At 42.3% G+C, this 23,340-nt stretch overlaps 1 protein-coding gene across 19 annotated transcripts in view; it reads left to right on the forward strand.

Annotated features, from left to right (window-relative positions):
* The window catches only part of HMBOX1 (homeobox containing 1), a 127,647-nt gene that overhangs the window by 79,912 nt on the left and 24,395 nt on the right, over positions 1 to 23,340 (forward strand). For all 19 annotated transcript variants that reach the window (XR_012834974.1, XM_075750357.1, XM_075750351.1 and 16 more), the window contains 2 exons: positions 423 to 576; positions 22,875 to 22,957. Coding sequence is in view for 18 of the 19 variants with exons in the window: in XM_075750357.1 (XP_075606472.1) it covers positions 423 to 576; positions 22,875 to 22,957 (237 nt within the window). In the remaining variant the exon portion in view is untranslated. The remainder of the gene's footprint in view (positions 1 to 422; positions 577 to 22,874; positions 22,958 to 23,340) is intronic.

The following is a 23,340-nucleotide window of genomic DNA, read 5'->3' on the forward strand; positions in this document are numbered from 1 at the left end:
TGGTATAAATTTACATTTTGCTTCCTGAGACTGCTGTACAATTAAATAGAAACCTGCCATTTCCCGTTTTGAGGCAGAAGAGGTAGCAGGGCAACCTAAATAAATCCCAGCTGGGGCATAGCTCACCCTTTCTGTAAGATGTTTTTCCTCTTGATGAAGACAGGACTATTTTTCCTAAGTGGTTATCAGCTCAGTTATATCTCCCTTAGATTTCCATGGTCGCCTGATACCTCTCTGGCTCAGAGGTTGGGGATGGGAATGAGCTGGCTTTGTGTATCTCTAAGGTGTCTTTGTTTCATAATGCTTTACTTTTTTTAGTTTTAATGGTTTCATCATCTGTCTTGTCTTTTTTTCATGAGCAGGAGTGAGAAAATGGGCATGATTTTTAATCCACTAGGAAACACAGTATTTATTATTCTTAGGGGCTACGTTAAGCATGAGACCCGCTCCTATCCCAATAGAAGAGCCAGAATGGAGACAGACGCCTCCCCCAGTCACAGCTACCTCTGGGACCTTCAGACTACGGCGAGGCAGTCGGTTCACATGGAGAAAGGAGTGCCTGGCTGTTATGGAAAGGTATGTCACTTTGGGGTTACGGAGATGGGCATTTTAAAGCCAGTACAAGTATCCTTTTTCCTGCTCTGCTGAACACTAGCTTCGTTTTCATGGATGTGTTTTAGCATCACGCAAGCTAATAACAGTGTAATCATTTGATTCTAGGCAATAGAGTAGGAGGAGCTATTTCACCCCTTCTGTTTGAAAAAATGTTATACCGCTTTGGACAATTTCTCATTTTTTGTAGCCCCTAAGACATCTTGCCCTTGACTCAGGCTGAGAGTGTTCAGCTCTTCCTTTGCTTTTGCAGAAACCTTTCCCTCTAGCCTAATCCAGGCTCTGTCTTGGTGGAGGTCTGCACACTCTTTATGTTCTACATTTCTCCTTTCCCAATTTATTGATTTGTCCTCATAACGTATCATGTTATTTTATAGTTGATACTGGCATTTTGGCAGCACTGTAATTGTTCAGGATGCAGAACTTTGCCTAACAGGCAGTAGATTCCTTGTCCAAAAAGGCTCTTACAAGCCTTCTACATGAGCTAGGAACAGTACAGAGCAAAGTGGATCTTTCAAATACGTATGCAGGGTGGCGGGTGATCATTAGAGCTCCCAGCTCTTCAGTCCTGCAGAGACGAAGCACTCTCTGAGCCTGGTCTCCTGGCTGCCTGTGTGCTTTGCCTTTCCCTCTGCTTACAGTAATGTCTCTTTTGTGGCTTGTATCATGTAATAGAAAGGGGCTAGTGAACTCAAACATAGTTTAGGGATGAATGCTTATTTCTGTTAAGGGCTAAATGGCTGGGAGGAGTTCTTTTCCCTCCGAGAGCAAGAGGAACCTCCTTCCATGAAAGCACCAGATGACTCTCTGTGCGTGCTGTGCTCCTCTCTGGGTTGCAACTCCATTGAGTCTTTGGCCAGCGGATTTCTGGGATGTACTTTTGCCCCTTCTGTAATGCTTCTCTTTCCTCTTTCTTGCACTGATTCGCAGCAGGGGAGTGTCTCATTTTGCCTAAGCTAAGACCAAAACACTGAGCTCCCTCAGGGACCCAAGCGTTTTTGCACTGAAGATGGGCATGCTTCTGTGTGGCCACAGGCCATCGAAGGTCTTGGCAGGGCTGAGACCAGTAACTGAGTGTTTGTTCTCATATTCTGTCCTACCACTGCACTGACGTCTTCAGGTTTGGTGAGCCTTTCTCCAAAGGAAATAATGTAAATGTTTGAAATCTGTTCTGCTTTGCTAGACCCAACTAATGCAAGTCCCGAAATCTGATAGTACAAGAGACTGTGTTTTTTCTAGTGCCTGCCTGCACAGAGGCAGTAAAATGTGCCGTATAGGTTCTTTAGCACTTTAAAATGCTTGTATGACTGTCCTGATTGCAGTATGTAGAATGACAAAAATGCTACAGCTCAGTGTACCTTCAGGACATTACCATCTCCTTATTAACCCTCTGTGTGTGAAATAGTTGCTCTGAAGGAGAAGTAGAGCTCTTTGGGCATGGGTGTTTTCCTTCTGGCTTTTTGTCAGTGTGATAACTGCTATTATTTCCTGTTTGAATCGTGATAGTGCCTTAGACTCCTTTGTGCTGGGTGCTGTGGAAACACAGAGCAGGAGAAAGCTAAGCAACCAAGCACTACCCTTTCCTCCTTCAGATCTCTCCCAAAGCCAGTCTCTGCTGTGACACTCTCAAGAAGTCCAGACAACCTGTAATGGTTTGGTATGTGTCTATTAGAAAGACGTGAGATTTGGTTCTGTATATGGAAAGAAGCAAGTCGGTGTTGATGTTGGAAATCATCCAGTTGTGTATGCAGCTACATAATCACTTGATCTAATTTCTCATTACTCCCTTTCTTCTTCTTTGTCATTCTTGGGTTTGTTTGCTGTGTCTTGTCTCGTGCTCTGTAACGTCTTTGCTGCTGGGGCTTTCTTCTATTCTGCTGGTAAATGGAGACTTCTGCCACATTGCCTTAATCCTGGCTTTAATATTAATTTGCCAACCTCTTGCTGGGTCACCGCAAGCACTGAATTTCGCAGCCTTGTGTGTGGGTACTGGAAAGTATCGCTGAGGAGTTTTACTTGAGGCAAGAACACAGTAAACTCGAGCTGTGGTAAAAGCTTTGTATGACAATAAAATCACACTGTAAAGCAAGTTGGGAATATGGTTGTTTAACTGTGATACTTTAATAGGCCTAGTTGAGCTGTAAGGATGAGCTGTTTTATGTGACAAGTTTTGAAAGAGTGGGAGAAAAACACTCTCTAGGGAGCCCTAGGAAGGAGCTGACTAATTTCACTTACAAGTCACCGGAGTCTTCCAGGCTTGTCTGTAATACGACTCGTAACGGCGGCCAGGATGAAGGCAACCAGACTCCTGGCTGTCTGGCCCAAGCAGATCAGGTTCACTTGATGCTGTAGGGTCAGGAATAAGCATTTGGCCCGCTAAAATGGGGTTTGGCCTTGCATGTGGTCTGGTGCCGTTTATCTGGTAATTTGCATTTTCCTCTGAAGGATTAAGTTTTGACCGGGAACAGAGGCATCTTACTCAGTTGAATGGATTATTTTCCTTAATGAAATGCGAGTTTCATTGCATTGCGTTTGCGTGCCCTGCAACATCTTGATGTGCCATTGGTGCACGCAGGGGATTTAGGCACCTACTTTTGAGCTTCTTATTTGGGAACCTCAGTAAAGTGCTTGTTCACCTAGGCTTCTAGCTATTCAGCAATGAGAAATAGAGATCTAGAAGACAATTCCATCCCACTTATGCAACTCATATGAGGGCTATATGTGTCTTCCTCTCTGGCTACAACAGAGGAGCCTTCTGCAATTAGACCTAACTTTGGTGAATTAGTTAAATGCCTGAAGATAAGAGGACTGAATCTAGACCTTAATGGAAACTCTCGCGTACGTAATGCAGAACTACTTTTTCTTATAAACTTCTGAAACGTTGCTGCAAAGCTGTATAAACATGTTGGGGTTTTTTTTGTGAGAATCAAAGTCTTGGGCTGCTCTATTAGTTAATTGTGGTACGTGCTTTTGACTTGGATTCAGCTGGTGAGAAATGCAGTCGCTGAAAGTCGATGTGTCAAACCAGCTGAGAGCACTTCAAGGAAAGAATCTGACTTTGATTGCAAAAATTAGAGAGATTTGCTTCTAGGAGCAGGCTTTCCAGCTGAAAATGCTCAGCACCGGTCAGGATTTGGCCCATGAAGTGAATGAGATGGGTGAAGGTTGAAGGACTAGTTTCTCTTTTTTAAAAGATGTAAATCAACAAAAATTCCAGTGCAATTAATTATTATATTGGTGCCAACCTGATGTAATTAAGATTAGAGTTAGGACCAGCACATATACTTAAATGTCTAATGCACATAAGTGTCTGTATACAGGGTATGCGTATTAAAGAAACTAATTGGTTTATACTGGATTTCCAGAATGCTGCTTGCGGTTTCTGTAATTCAATTCTCCAGTCTTTACTGCTTTTTTGGAAATTCTCCCAGGGTAGTTTATTAGTCGCTAGGCTTAGATTTCGGACAATAGATTCAGGACTCTCTCCCTCTCTCCTTTCTGGTTTTTGGTTTGTTTTTTTTTTATATATATATCTCCGAATATTTATGCTCTGAAGGTTAAGAGGAGCAATAGTTCCAGAAAGTAAAGTTCTATATTTAACTGCAGACTAGGTGTGGTTCAGACAACTGCAGTGCAAGCTCCCTCTCGCTGCTGTGCTAGTGATATCAACCTTGACCTGTTCTCTTCTTCAGCCTCCTGCTCATGAAATATGCTGAGTTTTGTGTGTGGTGATGTTGTCGTGTGGCTTGCCCTCCTTTGGGAACAGAGCTAAGACTACAGTAGTCCTTTCTGTGAAAACCTGAGGTTAAACTTGAAAGTCTGTTTCTGGTTCTGTTTCATGGTGTTCTTCGTTACGTCTTGTCCCAAAGATAATCTTTTTTTCTTTTCTCTGCTTTACTACTTCTTTTCAACCCCTCTCATTAGAACTATGAAATTGAAAATTCCCTTAGGGTTTTCTCTTTTTTAATGAAGCAGTGTTGTCTTGTCTATCTTTTTTATTTATTTATTTTTTAAAAATTATTTGTGCTTCTCCTCTAATCATGTGTTGGAGTTCAGGTTTATCTTCTTTTTCAGGCAAAAAAAACGTCTCAGATTGGCAGCAGAATCAATGACTGCATACCCGTTTTAAGGCACTTTTGTTGAGTGCCGTTAAAGACTTGTGGGAGGGGGGGGAGTTGAGTGTTGTTTTTTTAGTATATGCTTTATCCAAAGATTAAATTAAAATAACTGTAAATTCGGCTCTAAACAAAATGAATAATTCATCAGTTGAAAGTATTTCACTTTGTCTAGGGAGTAGGGACTTTACTTTCTGGTTGAGGCTTATTTGGTTTGATTTTATGGGTCTGGTTTTTTATTTTAACACTTGTCTGTGCTCTTGAAGCAGCCTTTTGTAAAGATGTATTTGTAGATTAAATAAGACTAGATTGTGTAGATACCTCTTATCCCCATTTCATAGATAGCAAAACTGAGTCAGGTGTTTCACTTGGCTTTGTGATGCAAGGCTACTTTATTCATAAGAAAATGGGTTTAGATTTCTCAAGATACTGAGGGTATAGTTTCATGATAAAGCTGAGCTGAATTAACGGTTTGTCACCATCTCATCCTTAGGTGTTACCCTGTCTCATCACCCGTCTCAATTCCTCCTCCTCAGTTTCCTCAGAAGTTTCCCTGCTTCTGCCACCCTGCGTTGTGCCAGATACGTTTCTTGTCTGTTTGAAATATCAGCCAATTCAGCTCGGTTAGAAAAAAAAGAAATCCTTTTTTATTGCCCCCTCCATTTCATTGAATTGGTTCGGCTTGCTGTGCAGTGAGGGTGTGCCAGAACTGGCCCAGGGCGAATGAAGGGAGTGCACAACGGAGAGCACAGGGAAGGGGAGGTTTAACAAAAAGATGTACAAATTTTCCATGGTGGTTTGTTGTTTTGTTTTTTTTTTTTTTTTTGCTCTGCTTGGGTTTGTTCTGATTGTGTTTGGTTTGAGTTGGATGAGTTCCTGGTTTGGTTAAAAGCATGCTTGGGCAAACAGTTGTGCTGGCACAATGGAAGAGGCGTCCCTTGATTTTTGCCAGGGAGCAGCAATGTATTACCCTGGCATCTCTGCCAAACTCTTTGTCTAATTTGACCAGGTTGTATTCTTGTTCCCCCTTTAAAATGGGCCCGAGTTGGCGAGGAAAGTAATCTCCGTGCCAAAACCAGTCGCTGTGTTTCCATCACCTGCGTGCTTACGCTGTACAAGATTTAGCATCGCTTGCCCTCCTGAAGAAGCACCTTCTGCAGGGTCCCAGCACGCTGGTGCCGGGCTGGGCCAGCGGAGCCCTGGGCATGGTTCTGGCCCTGAGTGATATCAGTCCTGACATGCGTTATTAGAAATTCTTCCGATTGTGAAAGCGCTATTACTGCAGCTCTCCTGAGCGCTGGGGCTTCCACGGCTTCCCTGGGGAAAATGAGAGCTCTATTAGCTCCTGAAATTCAGTTAGGAAATTTTCTTAGTTAATTTTATCCCATTACTCTTAGTTATGTCTTCTAGCAGAACCTTAATACTGGCCCCATAGGGGATCTAAGTTTCCTGTGCAAGCCTTTGGAGGAGATTTAAGTTTTGGATTCATTGCATTTCTCCCTTTTCAAGCTGACAACAGAGCAGGAAGTAATGTCTTTCGGCCTCTTCCATTAGGCTTGTACATTGTTAGAAACAGAACATCAGTTTCTCATCAATATAACGATGTCCACTGGGTTGGCTCGGGAATGCTGCTCGTCTTCTTTGGGTTTGTTTTGCAGGCTGCTAAGAGGTGAGGAGTGCTGAGAGTTACGCTCTGCTGTCCCTGGGACCCTCAGATGTCATTGAACCTTTTGGTGACTCGCCGTTCTCAGTTGTAAAATGTCTGCTATCTGCTTGGGAGACTGAGCCAAACCAAAGAAAGGATGAGCAAGATGCTAAAAGCCTGTAACTTTAGGGTTACCGAGGAAGATTTGTGTTAGGCATTAGGAAAAAACCTTCTAACTTTAGACTTGGTTGAGCACTAAGCAGGTTATCTACAGAAATTACGGCGTATTTCTCAGGAGCGCATTAGCTGAAATCCATCAGGATGGTTCTGATATACTTGATCTTAATGCAGAGGGAAACTTCAGGTGACTTCTTTACATTATTTTCCAGCTCTTTCTATTCTATTCTATCGTAAGGTGTTTGTTAGTCAGCAGCTTGCAGTGGGAGGTTCAACTTCATTAAGTCCTTTGAGATGTTGGGAGGGTTTTTTTTAGGATCTTTGTGTGCTGTTTCTGCTTCTGAAATGCTTTGAGATCTGTGAGTGCAGGCACTTTGCAAAGGCATTCAGTAAAGTTCACTTTACAATTTAGACACAGGCAAGATCTTTTTATTGTCTGGAAGTTCAAATGGTTTGGCTCAGGGTCATTGCTGTATGTCTTCATAAAATGCAAGAGCAGCCATTTTATGCTTGCTACACAGTATCTTTCTTATTTTGCATTAGATCAAGCTCTGTTCCCTCTTAAACATGCATAATATGCAAGCTTCCTATTCTAATCAGCTGTAAGCAAATCCCAGTAGTTTGGCAGATTGCATGCAGTAAAATGTAATGCTAGGATGTCTGCCCAAAGTGCTCGCCAGACTCGGGTCTCTTGAAGGATCCAGCACCTAATGAGTTATATTTATTTTTCAGGGAGCTCAGGTGCTTTTTCTATCTTTGTGTTCTCTCTCTCTTTTTTTTTTTTAACTAATAAAAAAAAGAGATCTGTATGAGGGGCAACTCCTTGCAGCAGACTCCAGATAAAATTTTTGTACCTGCCAGGGTCAAAATACCTGAAATCATCAATGTTTGCAAAAGGAGCCTTGTCAATCTGACCTGCAACAGCACTGTCTGGTGCAATAAACCCACATTTTAAGAATGGGAGTTCTTCTCTAGTCCAGATACTCTCCTGCATTTCTCCAGGACCAATTGAGGTGCATCTATATTCTGACTCCCTGCTCCTGAAGACGAGAAGCAGGATCTCGTCCTGAGTTATAACACTGTCTTCTCGTAGCATCAAAGCAGTTGTCATACCTTTGGGATTGGAAATCTCTACAAGTGCCCAGATGCTTTCAGTGAAGATGTAAAAAGGCATCGTTGTTGCTTACTGTGCAGGCTAATGTCATTTTTGCTGGTTCCAGTAGCACCGATGTGTGGAAGGATCTGTAAGACCAAATTTACCACTTAACCTATCATTTGCTTTTAAGAACGTCTCCTTCAGGGGTGTCCCACCTCACAGACCCCATATTTGAGAGCATAGCCCCGAATGCTTACACGCGCAACATCCAGCTGCCCTGTTTGCCCTTGCAGTGATTTCATGTCACCATCCGCAGCATGTGAAGCTGTGCTGGGGCATTGCCTAAGGAGAGGAGGTATAGAGCTTGAATTCCTACTAGGAAAACAATTCAGCTTGAGTTCCTACTAGGAAAACATGAGCGTGACATGGCAGGTCTGAAGAGCACCGTGAACTATAGGCTGCTTAGTATCGTCCTAGGTCAGCCTCGTTCAAGAGCAGCCAGTTTGTCCTTGGGTGCCTTTTCCAGCTCCATCTTTGGTCCCCGGCACAAGGGCTGGCTTTGTGATGTGTGCTGGTACCGCACCAGCACTGCGGGGTTCTGGCATGTGGCTGAAGCTTCAAGGCTCGGCGATAACCCAGGTGGTGGTGTTGACGATGATGGCGTTTGTCGTTCTTTCAACTGATCCTCTCCAGTCTGTGACTAGTTCACACATGGCTAGCAATCATATGACTGTGAACAAAAGCTCTTATCTCCTACCCTCTGGTGTGGTTTTTTTTTTTTTTTTAAAAATCTTGCTGTTGCAGCTGTGGGCATTCTTATTATTCACATAAATATGTAATTCCTTCTAAATCCTGCTATGGTCTTCAGGGTACTTCAGGAGAACTAATTATACCTAGTTTCATTTTATATGCAAAAATGTGTTTAAAAAGTTGGAGGTCCCTTTTGTCTGAGTATCATGAGAAGGAAGAAGAAAGAACATTGCGTTTACCTTCCCGTGATCGTTCATTATATATACTACTATCAATGTGCTGCTTATTTATCTCCTCTCTGAACTAAACAGTCCTTCTCTTACCTCTTCTTAGATGGCAAGTCTTCCTTTGCCTCTAATAACATTCATTGTCACCCTGCTCTGGACCTTTTCTATTTCTGCATTCAATTTTTAGTGACCTAGGGTAGGTGCGTAGGGACAGGAGCAGAACTGATTACCATATTTCCAGGCTGAATATTCCAGCTTATACAGGCAGCTGAATCTGATTCCGGTTGTTCTCTGACCTCCAGCCTAACATCTGGTTTTTGCTGATCGCTTTTGTGTATTGATTGAGAGGATGTTTTCTTTGAGTAGCCCACAATGATCTGCGTGTCTTTTTCCTGAACGGTCACAACTCCGTGTATGTCAGGAGTTTGAACTTGTTCTTTTCTGTGCGTTTTACCCTGCTTTTTGCAAAGATAGCAAAAAGCAATCGTGGGAGTGTTTAGATATTTTTGAAATTCGCAGCAATTATCTGCTTTATTTGTTTCCAATATAAATAATTCAGTTTCCAGAACATTATTTAATGTAGCTGTGAACGCAAATCATTTTAGGTCACAACTTCTTTGAGCCAAGGTCTTTGTATTCTGTTCATACACAGAGCCTAGTGCGGTGGGCTCTCTACAGTCGTGTTGAGACCTCTAGATGCTGCTTGCTCTAAGGACAGTGTAAAAGTATAAGTCTAGTGCTGTGGGTTATCTCTCTGTGGAATTATCTCTCTGAGCTTTCTGTAATCCTTCACGGTATTCTTCTTCCTCTGACTCTTCTGTTCAAACTACACAGAAACAAATAGTAACAAAAGAGCTCATGCTAATTAGCTACGTGGTTATTTTCTTACCTGTTAACATGATTTCAGGAGGCAGGGAAAGTCATGACATACTTGTCACAGAAACCAGGTGAACTGGACCCTGGCATATTCAGTCTGCATTTTGTGTAGCCATTTTATAATGACTGTCACTGTAGGCTGTCTGGAGAAAATTTCTTGATGATATTACAACCTGTGTAAAGGTGATGTGTCTTTGGATGTGCTCTGGTGCAGGGGTGTGACAGTTACACTCTGCTGTCGCTACGTCTGTACTGAAGGAGCTTGAGACAATGCTGAGGAGTGTACACACTCTTCATGAGCACGCTCCTGGGGAGGTTAGAATCACAGAATGCCAGACTGGTTTGGGTTGGAAGGGACCTCCCAGCCCATCAAGTTCCACCCCCTGCCTTGGGCAGGGACACCCTCCACTAGCCCAGGTTGCCCAAAGCCCCATCCAACCTGGCCTTGAACACTGCCAGGGAGCCAGGGGCAGCCACAGCTTCTCTGGGCACCCTGGGCCAGGGCCTCAGCACCCTCCCAGGGAAGGATTGCTGCCTCCCATCCCATCTCCATCTCCCCTCCTGCAGCTTCAGGCCATTCCCCTTGGCCTGTCCCTCCCTGCCCTTGGCACCAGCCCCTCTCCAGCTTTCCTGGAGCCCCTGCAGGGACTGGAAGGGGCTCCAAGGTCTCCCCGCAGCCTTCTCTTCTCCAGGCTGAACCAGCCCAACTCTCTCAGCCTGAGGTCTCCAGAGCAGAGGTGCTCCAGCCCTCGCAGCATCTCCGTGGCCTCCTCTGGCCTGGCTCCAACAGCTCCGTGTCCTTCTTGTGCTGGGGACCCCCGAGCTGGACACAGCACTGCAGGGGGGTCTCAGCAGAGCGGAGCAGAGGGGCACAATCCCCTCCCTCGACCTGCTGCTCACGCTGCTGGACACGCAGCCCAGGACACGGGTGGCTTTCTGGGCTGCCAGCGCACATTGCCGGCTCATGGGGAGCTTCTCCTCCCTCAACACCCCCAAGTCCTTCGCCTCAGGGCTGCTCTCAACCCCTTCATCCCCCAGCCTATGTTGATACTGGGGGCTGCCCCAACCCATCTGCAGGACCTTGCACTTGGCATTGTTAAACTTCACGCAGTTCGCATGGGTCCACCTCTCATATAACAGATAGGGATAGTTAATAATAGTTAATAACTAATAGATAATTCATTAGTAACTAATAGATAGTTAGCAGATAAGGCAGTGGCAAACGGCTCCCTGGGCAATGACGAGCACAAGTGGCCATAAAGCTGTCATCGTTCCCCCTTTGGCTCTTTTTCAGCCTGCCTAAAGTCCTGAGAAAGAACTAGACAGCCCTGGCCTGCCAAGGAGGGTCGCTCCAGGTCCAAGTTCAGTTAAAAGGGATGGTCATTGCTCACAGTGAGATTTACCTGATCTGTATGTAATATTATCCATGGAATTACAAAATTAACTTCTTGAGTGATCTGGAAAGCATTCGGAAGGAATTAGTAATCAGGTTGGCACCTTGTCACCCCTTGCTTTGATGCAGCCAGCTGTCGGGATGGAGCATACGTGAGTGTCATCCAGCTCAAAGCACCGTTGGATTTGCCCATTTCTGGTTTCTAGAAGTATGCAAAGTGTTCCTGCCGACTCGCTGCAGCTAGTCTCTGAATAGAGTCCAAACCTACCTCAGTGAAAGGAAATTCTCTGCCATCTAGTAACAGATGTGAGGTCTTTATGCAAGTATTAAACAGAGTAATTACAAGGAGAAGTGAGGGAGGAAAATTCCTAAGTAAAACCTGTAGGTTTGTTGTATTATGTATTTATGGGCTCTTGGTCAGACTGTGGAGCGCTTTAAACAGACTAAAAAGAATGCTTTATCAGAGAACCATATGGGCTTTAACCACAAAAGTCACATCCTAGATTCTTTTTATCCCCCCCCTTTTTTCTTTTGTACTCCAGGATAGCACAATTGACCTTTTTTTGTTGGATTTTCCTTTGGAACATGCATAAGTTTTAATTTGTTTTGAATTCTGGGCTGTTTGTGAGGAACTCTGTCAACAGAATAGAAGACATGGACGTGTTCCAAAGAGCTTGTTTAATAAGATTTCCTTATAAAGAAAAAAAGAAGGAGAAAACAGGGTACATAAGTACAAAACATATAGAAAAAGTCATCTGATTTGTTGCTCATTATGTACATAGGCTGGCGCTCTTTCAGTTTCTAAATGTTCCTTGATATCCTCTTAGTCACAGGAGCGTGGGACTGGGACTTCCAGTTTCATGTTCAGCTTCTCTCATTTCAGTCAACCTTCATTATATCTTTTTCAGAAACTGATGAAATTGGCTATCGTAGAAGCAGGTATGGCCAAGGGCAGAAAAGCCTGTTGGGAGATAACTACCCAGCGGGCTCTTACTGTTTCAAGCAGTTAGGTATCTAAATTCCTGAGACTGTTTGTGACCCATCCTTCTTGGATCAGTATTATTATTTACCTGAAATAAATCCTTACCTCCATCTCTTGTCTCCAGTGTTGGTCCCCTTCATTTATTTATGCTAAACCATAACCTCACCTCTGCCTTGAGGTGTGCTCAGGTAGAACATGCTGTATCTCTTGCAAGGTAGGCTTTCCATTCCTCTGTCATCCTATGATTGCTCTCTCAGATGTTCAGTTTTAAATTCATCTTTCTTGAATGTAGGAGACCGGATTGTACGTGGTCCGAGCGAGATCTTGTGCAAGTATTTGAATGCTTTTTCTTTCTGGATTGGAAGTAGCTGGCACCAGCTATATCAGGCTTTGCCTTTTTGGTGGCTTTGTTGCACTGTATTTTTTAGTCATCCTACAGTGACTTAACAGACTTCCAGCTGATGATCTTTTTGTGTGTATGAGTTGTTGTTGTTCCCAAAGTGTATGACCTTGCATACTGCACTGTTAAATTTCTTTTTAGTTCTTGCCCTTAGGTTTGCCTATTACATTTTATGATACTCCAATTCCCTGTATTGACATGGCTTCTGACTGTCATCAGCAGATTTCATTACCATGTTCAGACTTTGTGTCAAGATCATTAAGTGTGTTCATTCTTAAGATACTCCAAAGATAGTACTTGAGGGATATCGCTGATAGCCATCTTCCAAACCGTTACTTTAAATCTTCAGCCCAGTTCTTAGTTATATGGTTCCTTTCTACCCTATCTCATAATTATACTAATCTTTGTCTTTTTTCAAAATTATGAATAATTTCCCATTTGTGATTGTATCAAATGCTTTTCTGAAGTTCAAAAATAAGAATTTATTTTTCTAGAAATAGGACATAGAGTCAAAAACTTCTTAGTTGCTTTTCATAGAATCCCAGACTGGTTTGGGTTGGAAGGGACCTCCCAGCCCATCCAGTGCCACCCCTGCCATGGGCAGGGACACCCTCCACTAGCCCAGGTTGCCCAAAGCCCCATCCAACCTGGCCTTGACCACTGCCAGGGAGCCAGGGGCAGCCACAGCTTCTCTGGGCACCCTGGGCCAGGGCCTCAGCACCCTCCCAGGGAAGGATTTCTGCCTCAGATTTCATCTAAATCTACTCTCTTTTAGTTTAAAGCCATTCCCCTTGGCCTGTCACTCCCTGCCCTTGTCAACAGCCTCTCCCCAGCTCTTTTAGAGTGTTACTACCAGTACTGGTTTAGTCATGCTTCCTGAAGAGGTGAGATTGTCCCCAGGGAACTTGCTTTGCTGAGGTGGAGTGGCAATGACATTTAAGAGGAAGCACATGGCAAAAAACATGGCTCATGACAGGGAGCACAAATCTAGGGGTAAGGAGCTGCAGACTCATTTCACAGCTCTGCGGCTGGTTTCTTGTGTCTGTATCTCTTAACTTTGCCGTTCTTCTACCTCTAAATTCTTCTAATAATATTGAAGAATAAGATTAAAGAACACAATTTCAGAATACTTTTAAGGAGTTTATGATCTGGTTATAGAAAGTGTTCTTGAAATACAAAGCATCATGAGTGTTTTTTAATGAAGTAATACTTTTGAGGCCTTGGAGTGGATTACTTCCAAGGTAATTATTCACAATCCTGTAGGCAAAAAATACATAAAAATAATAAACTCAGCTATCTCCTTTACCCAGGGATGGTGAATGGTCATTGAAGAATCTGTAGAAAATAAATAAAAAGATGTTGCTGCCGCCAGACTTGAGAAGTAGTATTCTTCAAGTATCCGCAAAGCTGCCTCATTGCTTAAGACTTTCCTTAAACCATCTTCGCTATGATGTCTACAAAGAACATCATTAAGCTGGTCTTGGCACTGTAGTAGCTTAATGAACTAGCATGCTGGCCTACGCTGATTCATTATTTCTTGTTCTCATTTGCTTATATCCATCTGTTGCATTGCATTTAGGTCGCGAGGCAGGGAATAAATTGATATTTAAACCAAAAACAAACCCAACTTTTTCTGCTTTGTGTCTGTACAACATTTAATAGAGTAATAGTTCTGGTCCAGATCTTTAAGATACTGGGTGTTAGGGAAAATATATGTACAGAGCCCAAGGCCAGAAGCTTTGATCCTTAGCCTTTTGACTTTAGGCACTGGATATCCTGCAAGAATTGGCCCTATCTTGTCTTTTGAATCCGGTAGGGTCCTTTCATTAGATTAATCGGTTCTTACTTTCTGAAAACGCAGCAGCAATGGTGGCTGTCCATGTGCTTCTAAGCTGAGTGGACCTGAGTCTGGTCCAATACTGGAAACTGAAAAGAAAAACTTGGGGATCTTTGAGGGGAAATGCTAGTGATTACATTGGAAGTTGTCAGCTCGTACTAAGCTTTATCACAAATCTCATGTTGGGTATTTTTCCTCTCCTGGAGGCTTAGGACAAAGTGAGACTTCAAGCTTCATAGCCAGAAGGATTATGAGGTTTTGAAAAACATGACCTTACTGAGGGTAAACTAGTAACTTGAAGGACCTTGCTGCTTACACTTGACATTTTGTACATACATTATTTTGTGATCCAGTGCTGAACGTGCCATTAAAGCACAATCTTGAGGCAAAGGTAGGCTGGTCTTCTAGAAATATCTTACTTTAGATGAGCAGAAAACCAAGTTCTGACTCTGATGAGTTTAATATTTTCTTCAAGAGAGCAGAGAATGATGTTTTGGTTTGAGTAATGTAAAATCCAAGTCATACATTTTGCTGTTTATTTGTGTTGCCAAATAAACCCTTGGAATCCTCTGCTGTCTGCAAGTAGCATCTCTAATAACCACAGTGTTGATTACAGTACATCTCATTGGAAAGGGGTCACCAAGCAGCAAAACAGCCCTTACAAGTGGGTGAGCTCTTACTGAAGTGCCGGGGCTGATTTCTGCAGGGTCTCACCACTTCTTGAAGATGTTTCATCCATGGACCGACCCTGCCTTAGCTTTGCTTGCTTTGTTAGAACTCGATAATCCAGAAGATGTAACTTAAACAACTCTTCCCCTGTACGAAATTAAAAAATGTAGATGAGATGTTTGTTTCACAGTTGTCTTCGTAAAGGTCTTGTTTGGCATGGAGTTAAGTCCAGAGGATTTAATGCACATAAATAGTGTGTAGGTCTCAGTTTAAATATTGCAAGTAAATAAAGGAGGACAAGGCATACTATTATTCATGCTTAGATGCCTTGTTAGGAAGAGCTTTGAAGGTGCTGTATGCTCACACCAAATGGTTGTTGAAATATTATAGAACAATTCTCACTTCATCATGTCTTGATGTGTTAGTTTCTTGCTGGCTTTAAAAAATTTTCCATCTTTTTTCTTTCCCCTTGTATTTTTTGAACAATTTAGTTAACTGTGTTAGTTTTGGGAGTGTGCGACACCATAAAGCCTAAGGAAAGTCATAAAATTTTAGCCATTGTCTGCTGTCAGTGTCTTCAAGGTGCCTTAAGTAGAAAGTACCTGTGTGTTTCAAATTGCTAAAAACTCCAAACCTTTCTACTCAGAAGAGAGCTGTTGTGTAATTTCAAAAATATTCTTATCACCAAATCCAATTACAAGGAAGAGTAAATCACCACCTCCGATGTCTTAACTATTCTTTTTTTAATTGTTAATTATCTTGACAGTAGGGTGCTATAGATTAGGAGGCATAGATTATCTTTTGCAAGTATGAGACTTTCAGAGCTATTATCAATTCTGTTTTTAAACAAATTTTCGGATAATATTAATAGCTTGATAGGATTGTGTTGATGCTTGAAACTGCTGTCAAAACACAGAGAAAATGATTTTTAAAAAATGAGAAACTTGATGATGTTATAGTAGCTTTGAAGGTCATGCAGTTTTAACGCACTCCGGTGAAAGGTGCATTTCTGGTGTTTTAATCTACATTGCAGAGTAGATTCCTGCTAAGAAACATCAGTAAAATGACTGTCTCAGAGTTTAGCAACTGATTTGTAAAACCAGAATAGAGAGTCGGGTCTATTGCACAGGTTTTTCAACGTGTACCGAAATGACTATGCAATTTATATACACGAACACACACTGACGTGCAAAATAATTACAATTCATATCTGTCTGGTGTTCTAAGTGATTTAATCCTGTTGAGAACTCTCCTCCAGGTTTGTACTTTTCATGAAAAGAAGTTCAAGAATGAAACATCTCTTATAGAGACTTAAAAACTGTTCTCTCCCTAGACAGAGAGTGTGGTAATACTCTGGGGTTGAAAGCTCGAGTTGGGAATGTGATGTAGGTTTTTAAGGAATGAGGATTCCTACAGTTTGATTCCAAAGTGATGATAGATACTGCATTGAATAAAATCCCAACTTTTTGTGTTGAGACTGGATATCTCTAGGTCAAACAGAAGATCTGGGCTTAATGCCAGAATTGCTGAGAGACCTCTGGTCAGTGCTGTAGAAGAGGTCAAGCTGGACTCCTACCGTGGTTTCCTCAGTCCTTAAAATCCACAGACATACGAGAGCCCCTAGCTAAAGGGTAGTGCTATAGGGGAAAATAGTAGAGAGCTGTAGCAATTGCGTTCATCGGTGTTTTTTCTAGGTTTAGGATTTTTTTTTTTAATTTGTCTTTTGCCTGGATGGAGGGTCTAGTTGAGCTGACGCTATAGGAATGTCGAGACTCAACTTCATCTGCTCGCGTCCAGAGAGCTGCAGTTTTTATCCTTGGCAGATCTCAAGTGCAAAAGTGGCTCGCCAGATGTTTCTTGCAGCACCTAAACTGGTGGTTACGTTTTCAGTCCTGGGGGAAAAAGAAGATGGTCACTTCAGTGTAATTCTCAACTCCGTCAGAGTTTGTCTGCGGACAGGATATCTTTGAGCTTTAATTTTGCTGTCTGAAATAGAGATGACTTCACTGTATATTGTGGGGTGCACTGTTTAGCTGACACGCGTGCCATTATTATAGAATCTGTAGAAATATCAGTAGATAAAATGGATGGTGTCATCTGTTGACCTCGCTGAAAATGGCATTAGTGATATTCTTGGCCAGTATTTACTGGGAAATAAACTAGTCATTACACTTTCCGATGAGATTATGCTTTGAATGTCAGTTCTTTGACAGACTGTCTCATGCCATGCAGTGATAAGATCTCAGGCACAGATGACAGTCTAACTTCAGAAATATTTCCATTGATGTGACAGCCTGAATAATAGTTCTGTTAAAAGCCACAAAGACTGGAACAATGACCTCTTGCTACTGGGTGATACTAGGTTGATAAATATACTAATGAGAGATAAAGTTGGTAACTATATTTGAGTGTTTTATGTAACTTGTCAGTGGAAAGCAGAGGTACCGTTCAAAGGGAAACTAGATAGGGAGCTGAAATTACAGGCAGTCTTATCGAAGACAAAAGAGCAGCTTGCACTCTCCTGTATTTTGAGACACCAGAGGGTTTGGCAGGGAGCTCAGTCCCTGGTGGCAGCAAGATCTTCTGTTCATCAGCAGAGGTGAGATGGAAGCTGAGGAAAATGGCCAGTTCTTTTTTTTCCATCCGTCCCTGGGCCAGTCGCCGAGCCCATCACTCAGGCTTTGCTTTTAGCATCGGTTGAGAAGGATGTGTGTGAGCTGCTGTTGAAGCAACTGGTCCCAGCTGCGTGTTTCGGCTGTCTCCTGCCCGCCTCCCTTGGCTGCGCGACCGCTGCTCTTGGCACGTGTGGAAGGCTGGACCAGAGAAGCAGCTGGGCAGAAAACCTTCCTGCAAAAAGGGAATGAAGGAGAGGATAGGACTATTCCTTTCAGTCCCTGCTTAAATTGTGTTAAGCTGGACTGCAGCCCGAGTCTTGGGCAAGATGGTCTTTGGTGGAGGAGTTAGAGCCCCAGCAAGAGCGCTGGGATATTTCACTTGCGGGCACTTCCCGCATTGGCGGAAGTGGGAACCCAGAGACACAAACACAAAGTTGAGCAAGGGACTGAACTTGCAGCACTTCTTCAATAAATATCCATCTGTGTATTCTTACCTCCCATTAATTGCAAGGTAAATTATCCTTCTTTCGATGAGTTTGCCCCGATGTACACATACCTGAATTACCTCACCTTGAGTCTGTGTAATTCTGCTGTAAGAGCTGACCCGCGGTGAATTGTTGCCCTGCAACACATTTAAACCTCTCTACTTTGAATCACTTCCACACTTTGAAGCTTTAACCATTATGTCATGCTGTAAACTAAGCCTTTTCCCAACCGAGGGTCTTCTGAGCAATTCTGGGTTTTTATCTGTTTGTGTCTGACATCCAGCCCTATGAAAAAGCACCAAACCTGCCCGTCCTTCCGCTGCTCCGTAGCTTGGGTCGTTTCAAACACTTCCCTGGCAGCTGCAAAGCTGATACGAAGCAGCAAAACTTCCACTGTGGATTATCAGGAACACTACTGAGGCATTGCTTAATGCATCTGATATCTAAGCCTGGATAACAGAAGCCGTACAGCCGAGCAAAAAAAGATTGGCAGCTATTGCAGGAATTCAGATAGGGGCACCTTGGTAGAAAGTGGGGGGGAATGCATTTACTTCCATTACAGAGCCCAGGGCTGAGATGGATTCTCTCTCCGTCATTGTCCTAAGCACATTATCCCTGAAAGAAAGAGGGTTTCTCTGAATCTGCAATTTTTCTAGGCTTCAGTGTTATTGAAATGAAACCGCTTCAAGGATATCTACGTTCTTTACCATCATATGGATTCTCATCTCATGTAAATTATTTGGCCACTTTTCATTTTAATCCTCCACTGTCACTTTCTACAAAAGAGATCATTTGGTTTCTTCATTGAAGGTATTCAGCTGACAGCTGCCCTTTGTCTAGAAAGCAGTGTGCCTTTGCAGGATTTACTTGTGCCTGCTCTCTTTCTTTTTCTTTCTTCCCCCCCCTTTTAAGTTCATATTGCTTCATATTTTTCATCTGTAGTTTTATGGAACTTTTTGGATTGTGAACAGGCTGTGGTTTGTAGCTGTGAAGGGAAAGTCAGACATCCTGAGTACTTTCCCTGGCGCTTAGCAAGAGTATGCCTGACTGATAAGTAGCAGAAGTGGAGGCAGATTAATTAATTTCCTGCTTGCAAGAAGAGCTGTAGTCAAAAATTCACAGTGTGTTCACAAGTTCTACACGAGCATACCAAAACAGTCAACGATGAAGTCTTGAATTCTTTTCCATGGCTTCCTTGTCTTGAAAACTCAGTTATTCTCACCTACTTTCCAGAAATGTTGGGAGGCTTTAAATGTTGTGCCTTGTGTTATGGTATATCACCCACAAGTCCTGTTAAGACCTTGAAATTGGTGGGAATGAAACACGAGGAGGAAAATCAGCTCTTATAGAATCATGGAATCCCCGACTGGTTTGGGTTGGAAGGGACCTCCCAGCCCATCCAGTGCCACCCCTGCCATGGGCAGGGACACCCTCCACTAGCCCAGGTTGCCCAAAGCCCCATCCAACCTGGCCTTGAACACTGCCAGGGAGGAAGTCGAGATTGAGATTGTATGGTTACCTGTAGTTATGAGACCTTTTCCTTTGAGGTTGAAAACTCCTGAGCGTGATCTCTTCTCTGCTAAAACCAGCTGTCAGTCTCTGTCAAAGGTTAAAAGCACAATATGGTCATGGAGAAGAATATTCTCAGAAGTTGAGGTGAAAGTTGAGAGTTGGACAAGTTCTTAGGCAGCTTGAACAGGGGAAGGAGGAGACGTGTCATTAATATGGGTAAGGAATAAGCCAGCAGATGGAAGGAGAGGCAGCTACTAAAATTACTGTGCCAACTACAGAAACCAAATTTAACTACTTGGGTAGTTCCCTTCCAGCTCCTCTCTGGTACCTGCTTAGCTTTGTGGTCTCCATGAACACGTGAGAGCTGCCAGAAAATGTGAAAATGTCTTGAAATTTTGGTGGTTTTTCGTAAAACAGGGTTGCAGGATTTCAGCTTTTCGAATGGGAATCACTTTTCTTGTAGAAATTTTTAGACATTTACATTAAAAGGTAAGCTTGTGTTTGAATTTAAACAAAATGTATCAGAATGATGAAAAATACATTTTTATCCAATCAAAAAAGTTTACAGCTTATTCATTTGTAAAACGTGTTAAGAACTACTGTGTCAGTGGCAAGTTTTTTCTAAATCACAAAAGCGATTGGACTACACAAAGAAAACTTCCCCATTTGCCTGAAGAGGTGTCTCATTCATCATCCAGTTCTGAAAGTTAACTCCATCACAGCGAGATTTCCTGTTACCCGGGAGAGTTGTAAACTTGAGCCTAAGTTTTGCTGTTACTAGAAAATGTGAGCTTTTTTTGTTGGAGCCAGCAAAAGTGCATGGCAGTCAGTGGCTTGCTAAAAGGATGGTGTTTAGTTACGTGCCAAGAGAAAGATCAGTGATGCCTCCTGTGTTGTCTTTTCTTCATTAATTGGTGTCTCAGTTTCTCGCATCAGCATAAGAATGGGCAGTTCAAGTAGATAACGTTTCTTAATTTGACATCATTTGTCATTTCTGCCATAAAGTTAGGCATCATCTAGCAGTTTTGTGACCATGGATGATCTAGATCCATAAAACCGCATGGTATCAGGGTTTCACCTTCTGGTTGTAGTACATCACTGTGTAGATCCATCAGTTTTTCTAATTTGATGGGGTTTCTTTCATGGTGTTCTTGAGTTTTGATAAATATGTATAAACAAAACAAACAGCGTTCGGCAAAGGGAGTCTGTAAAATAGCTGCTATGGCTGCGTTAATTTTTGTATGGATGGAGATAACCTGGATTCTTGACTAGGACTCCAGGTTAATCCAATATATACGTGTAAATAATAGTATAGCAATTTTCGGCTGTGATGTCTTGACGTTCCTTTACCTCCTGGCACTTAAAAGAGGAAATAGTTCCTGCCTCTGGGCAGAGAGGGGAGTTTTCTCTATTGTGTAGGTGGGAGAGCTGAGACACGGTCATGAGGCAGTTGGACTGGGATCCTGAGCTTCTGCATCCATCACTAACTACTCGAAAATGCATTTTCTAGTCTTTTTTTGGAGAGTGAAGAGGTTGGAAAAAACTTTGTATAGACCCCTTTGAGCAGAATGTGCAAAGACGTACATATCACTTTAAATGGTAGAAAGGATGATATGTCTGGAAGAAGATAGAATGAATTTTAAAAATGCCATCCCCCGAGACTGGGGATACCGCTGGAAGCGGGGTGGGGGGAAGAAAATCTCTCGCTGACAATTCAAGGAGCGTTCTGCTGGTGCTGGTGCCAGAGTTGAGAGTGCTATGTACTTAAAGCTTCCCAGAAAGTAAGTGTAACCAGGTGTCCTCCTCTTCAGATCTAATGGCAAATATCTCAGCTGTTTTTCAGAGGAGGTTCAAGTGGGAATTGCAGTTGTGGTCGGTCTCTCTGGATTTACTTCATAAGAGCAATTTATGAAGTCCAGGGAAGAAGTAGTAGATGTTTACGTGTACACGTGATTTCCTGCAAAGCCCAAATTGGTAGTACAGGCATAGGCTGCCCTTCATTTAGTGCAGATGGAGCTATTTCTGAGGTTTTGTTTGCTCTCTGAGCTAGCAAATCAAGTGGAAGCACGTTAGCAGTGGAACTAGCTGTGCTAACGTGTGATTTCTTAGTCAACGAGTAGCAACTTTGAAATAGGACCGCGTTTGTGGGCATAGCTGCAACTGTAAATGACGCTGTAAACAATGGGCTGAAGAAGCAGTACCTAAAATTCCAACTGAATGTTCAAAATCTGTATTTACAGTGAACAGAAATAAACTGGAAGTGAAATAGTGAGATCTGCATTAGTATCTCTTTTTCAAAAGAAGGTTGGACAGAAAGAATTGCTGTATGGAACAGAATCCAGGTTTCCGTATAAATTAACCGGGGCCGATCCACTGGAGGAAAAATATGACCATGGAAAATAATAATTGCCTAAATGTGCCTTACTCTCCCAGTACCAAATGATCTACAATTAATATCTTCTTTTCAAATACGGAGCAGCTGTCCCAGCAGCTGAACTTGATGCTGATCAAAGTTGATCAAAGAATTCTTAGGATTATGTATTATGGACAATCTACAGAAAAAATGTTGTAGTCCCTGCTTATGGCATGCTTATCAGAGTCGATTGAAGTAAACAGGACTTTTTGTTGGTTTTAATGCAAATCTGATAAGCTCTGTAGAATGTAAATCAGTTCATTAAAATTTGTAAAGCACTTAAACTGTTTTCTCTTTTACTTCATTTAACTTTTATGGGATGTTTACTTCATATAAAGTACAATAAAATCACAATCATTCTGAAAAAAATACTGTTAAAATATGCTATACTCAATACGTTGTTCTGGGGAAGATTTAAAATTTTTAAATTGTGATTTTTTATAAAACCCACACTAGTCTGACTCTAGAAGTCTTACTGTATTACTGTGTAATTTTGTCTGTACAATCTTCATACCCTATCTGCCTAAAGTCCGCAATACTTCTGTGTGTTTGTGCGCACAATATATGCAAGTATATATGCGTGTATGTGTGTATATATTAACCCAGGGATCTTGAACAGCTCCTTCGTTAGTAGGACACTGGCTAAGCTGGGGCTATGTCAGGAAAAAAAGATAAGTAAATGATAATAAAAAAAGGCAGAGGCATGGCCTACGATGTCTTCTGACATGATGCTTCACTTGACAGTCTTAACTCTGATAGTCGTGGTGTTGTCTGCTTTGTTGTATCTCCTAGTACAATATTCCGAATGCCGAGGTGACACCACAAACGCCGAGATAATATTCATTTATCTGAGGCATTTGGGAAGTTTTAGCCGGTCTGCGTGGATACGAGCGCATGCCGATAATACCTTACACGTACACAGGTTTACCTAAAATTTACTGTGTCTGTATTATGTCTGTGAAAGTGTTACATAAACTAGCAGTTGACATCTTTTAGTGAAGCCGCTTTGAAGCATTCATGCTCTGATTTCTGAAAAAAAAAACCCCTTCTTTTTTTTTTCCTCCTTGCAGTTACTTCAATGAGAATCAATATCCAGACGAGGCAAAGAGAGAAGAAATTGCAAACGCCTGTAATGCAGTTATACAAAAGCCAGGTGAGGAGCTGATCGTGGTGTCCTTTCCAAAGGCAGTTGCAATTAGATTTCAACATCTCCTGCTAAATTCGGCAAATCCCATTTTATGATTGTTACTAACAAATGTAGCGCTCTCAACTAGTAGTAGGTTTCTTCTTGAGTATTCTATAACTCGTGTTGTTCAGAGGTGCCGTACTTGGATGAGCATGACAGTCAATGCAATTTTCAAACCTAAATGCTGATGTCTGAAACTTAAATTCCCATCAGTTGAGATACGAAGTACAAGTTGTGCACCCGAACATTTCACTTATATAGCTTTGTGAATGGCATCGCTAAGAAAATGTATGAAACATGTATGAAAGGTTTTCATTTTTTACGTTCACTTATTTCAAAGGACTTCTATA

This window comes from Balearica regulorum, chromosome 3 (genome assembly GCF_011004875.1).
Source record: "Balearica regulorum gibbericeps isolate bBalReg1 chromosome 3, bBalReg1.pri, whole genome shotgun sequence".
NCBI lineage: Eukaryota > Metazoa > Chordata > Aves > Gruiformes > Gruidae > Balearica > Balearica regulorum.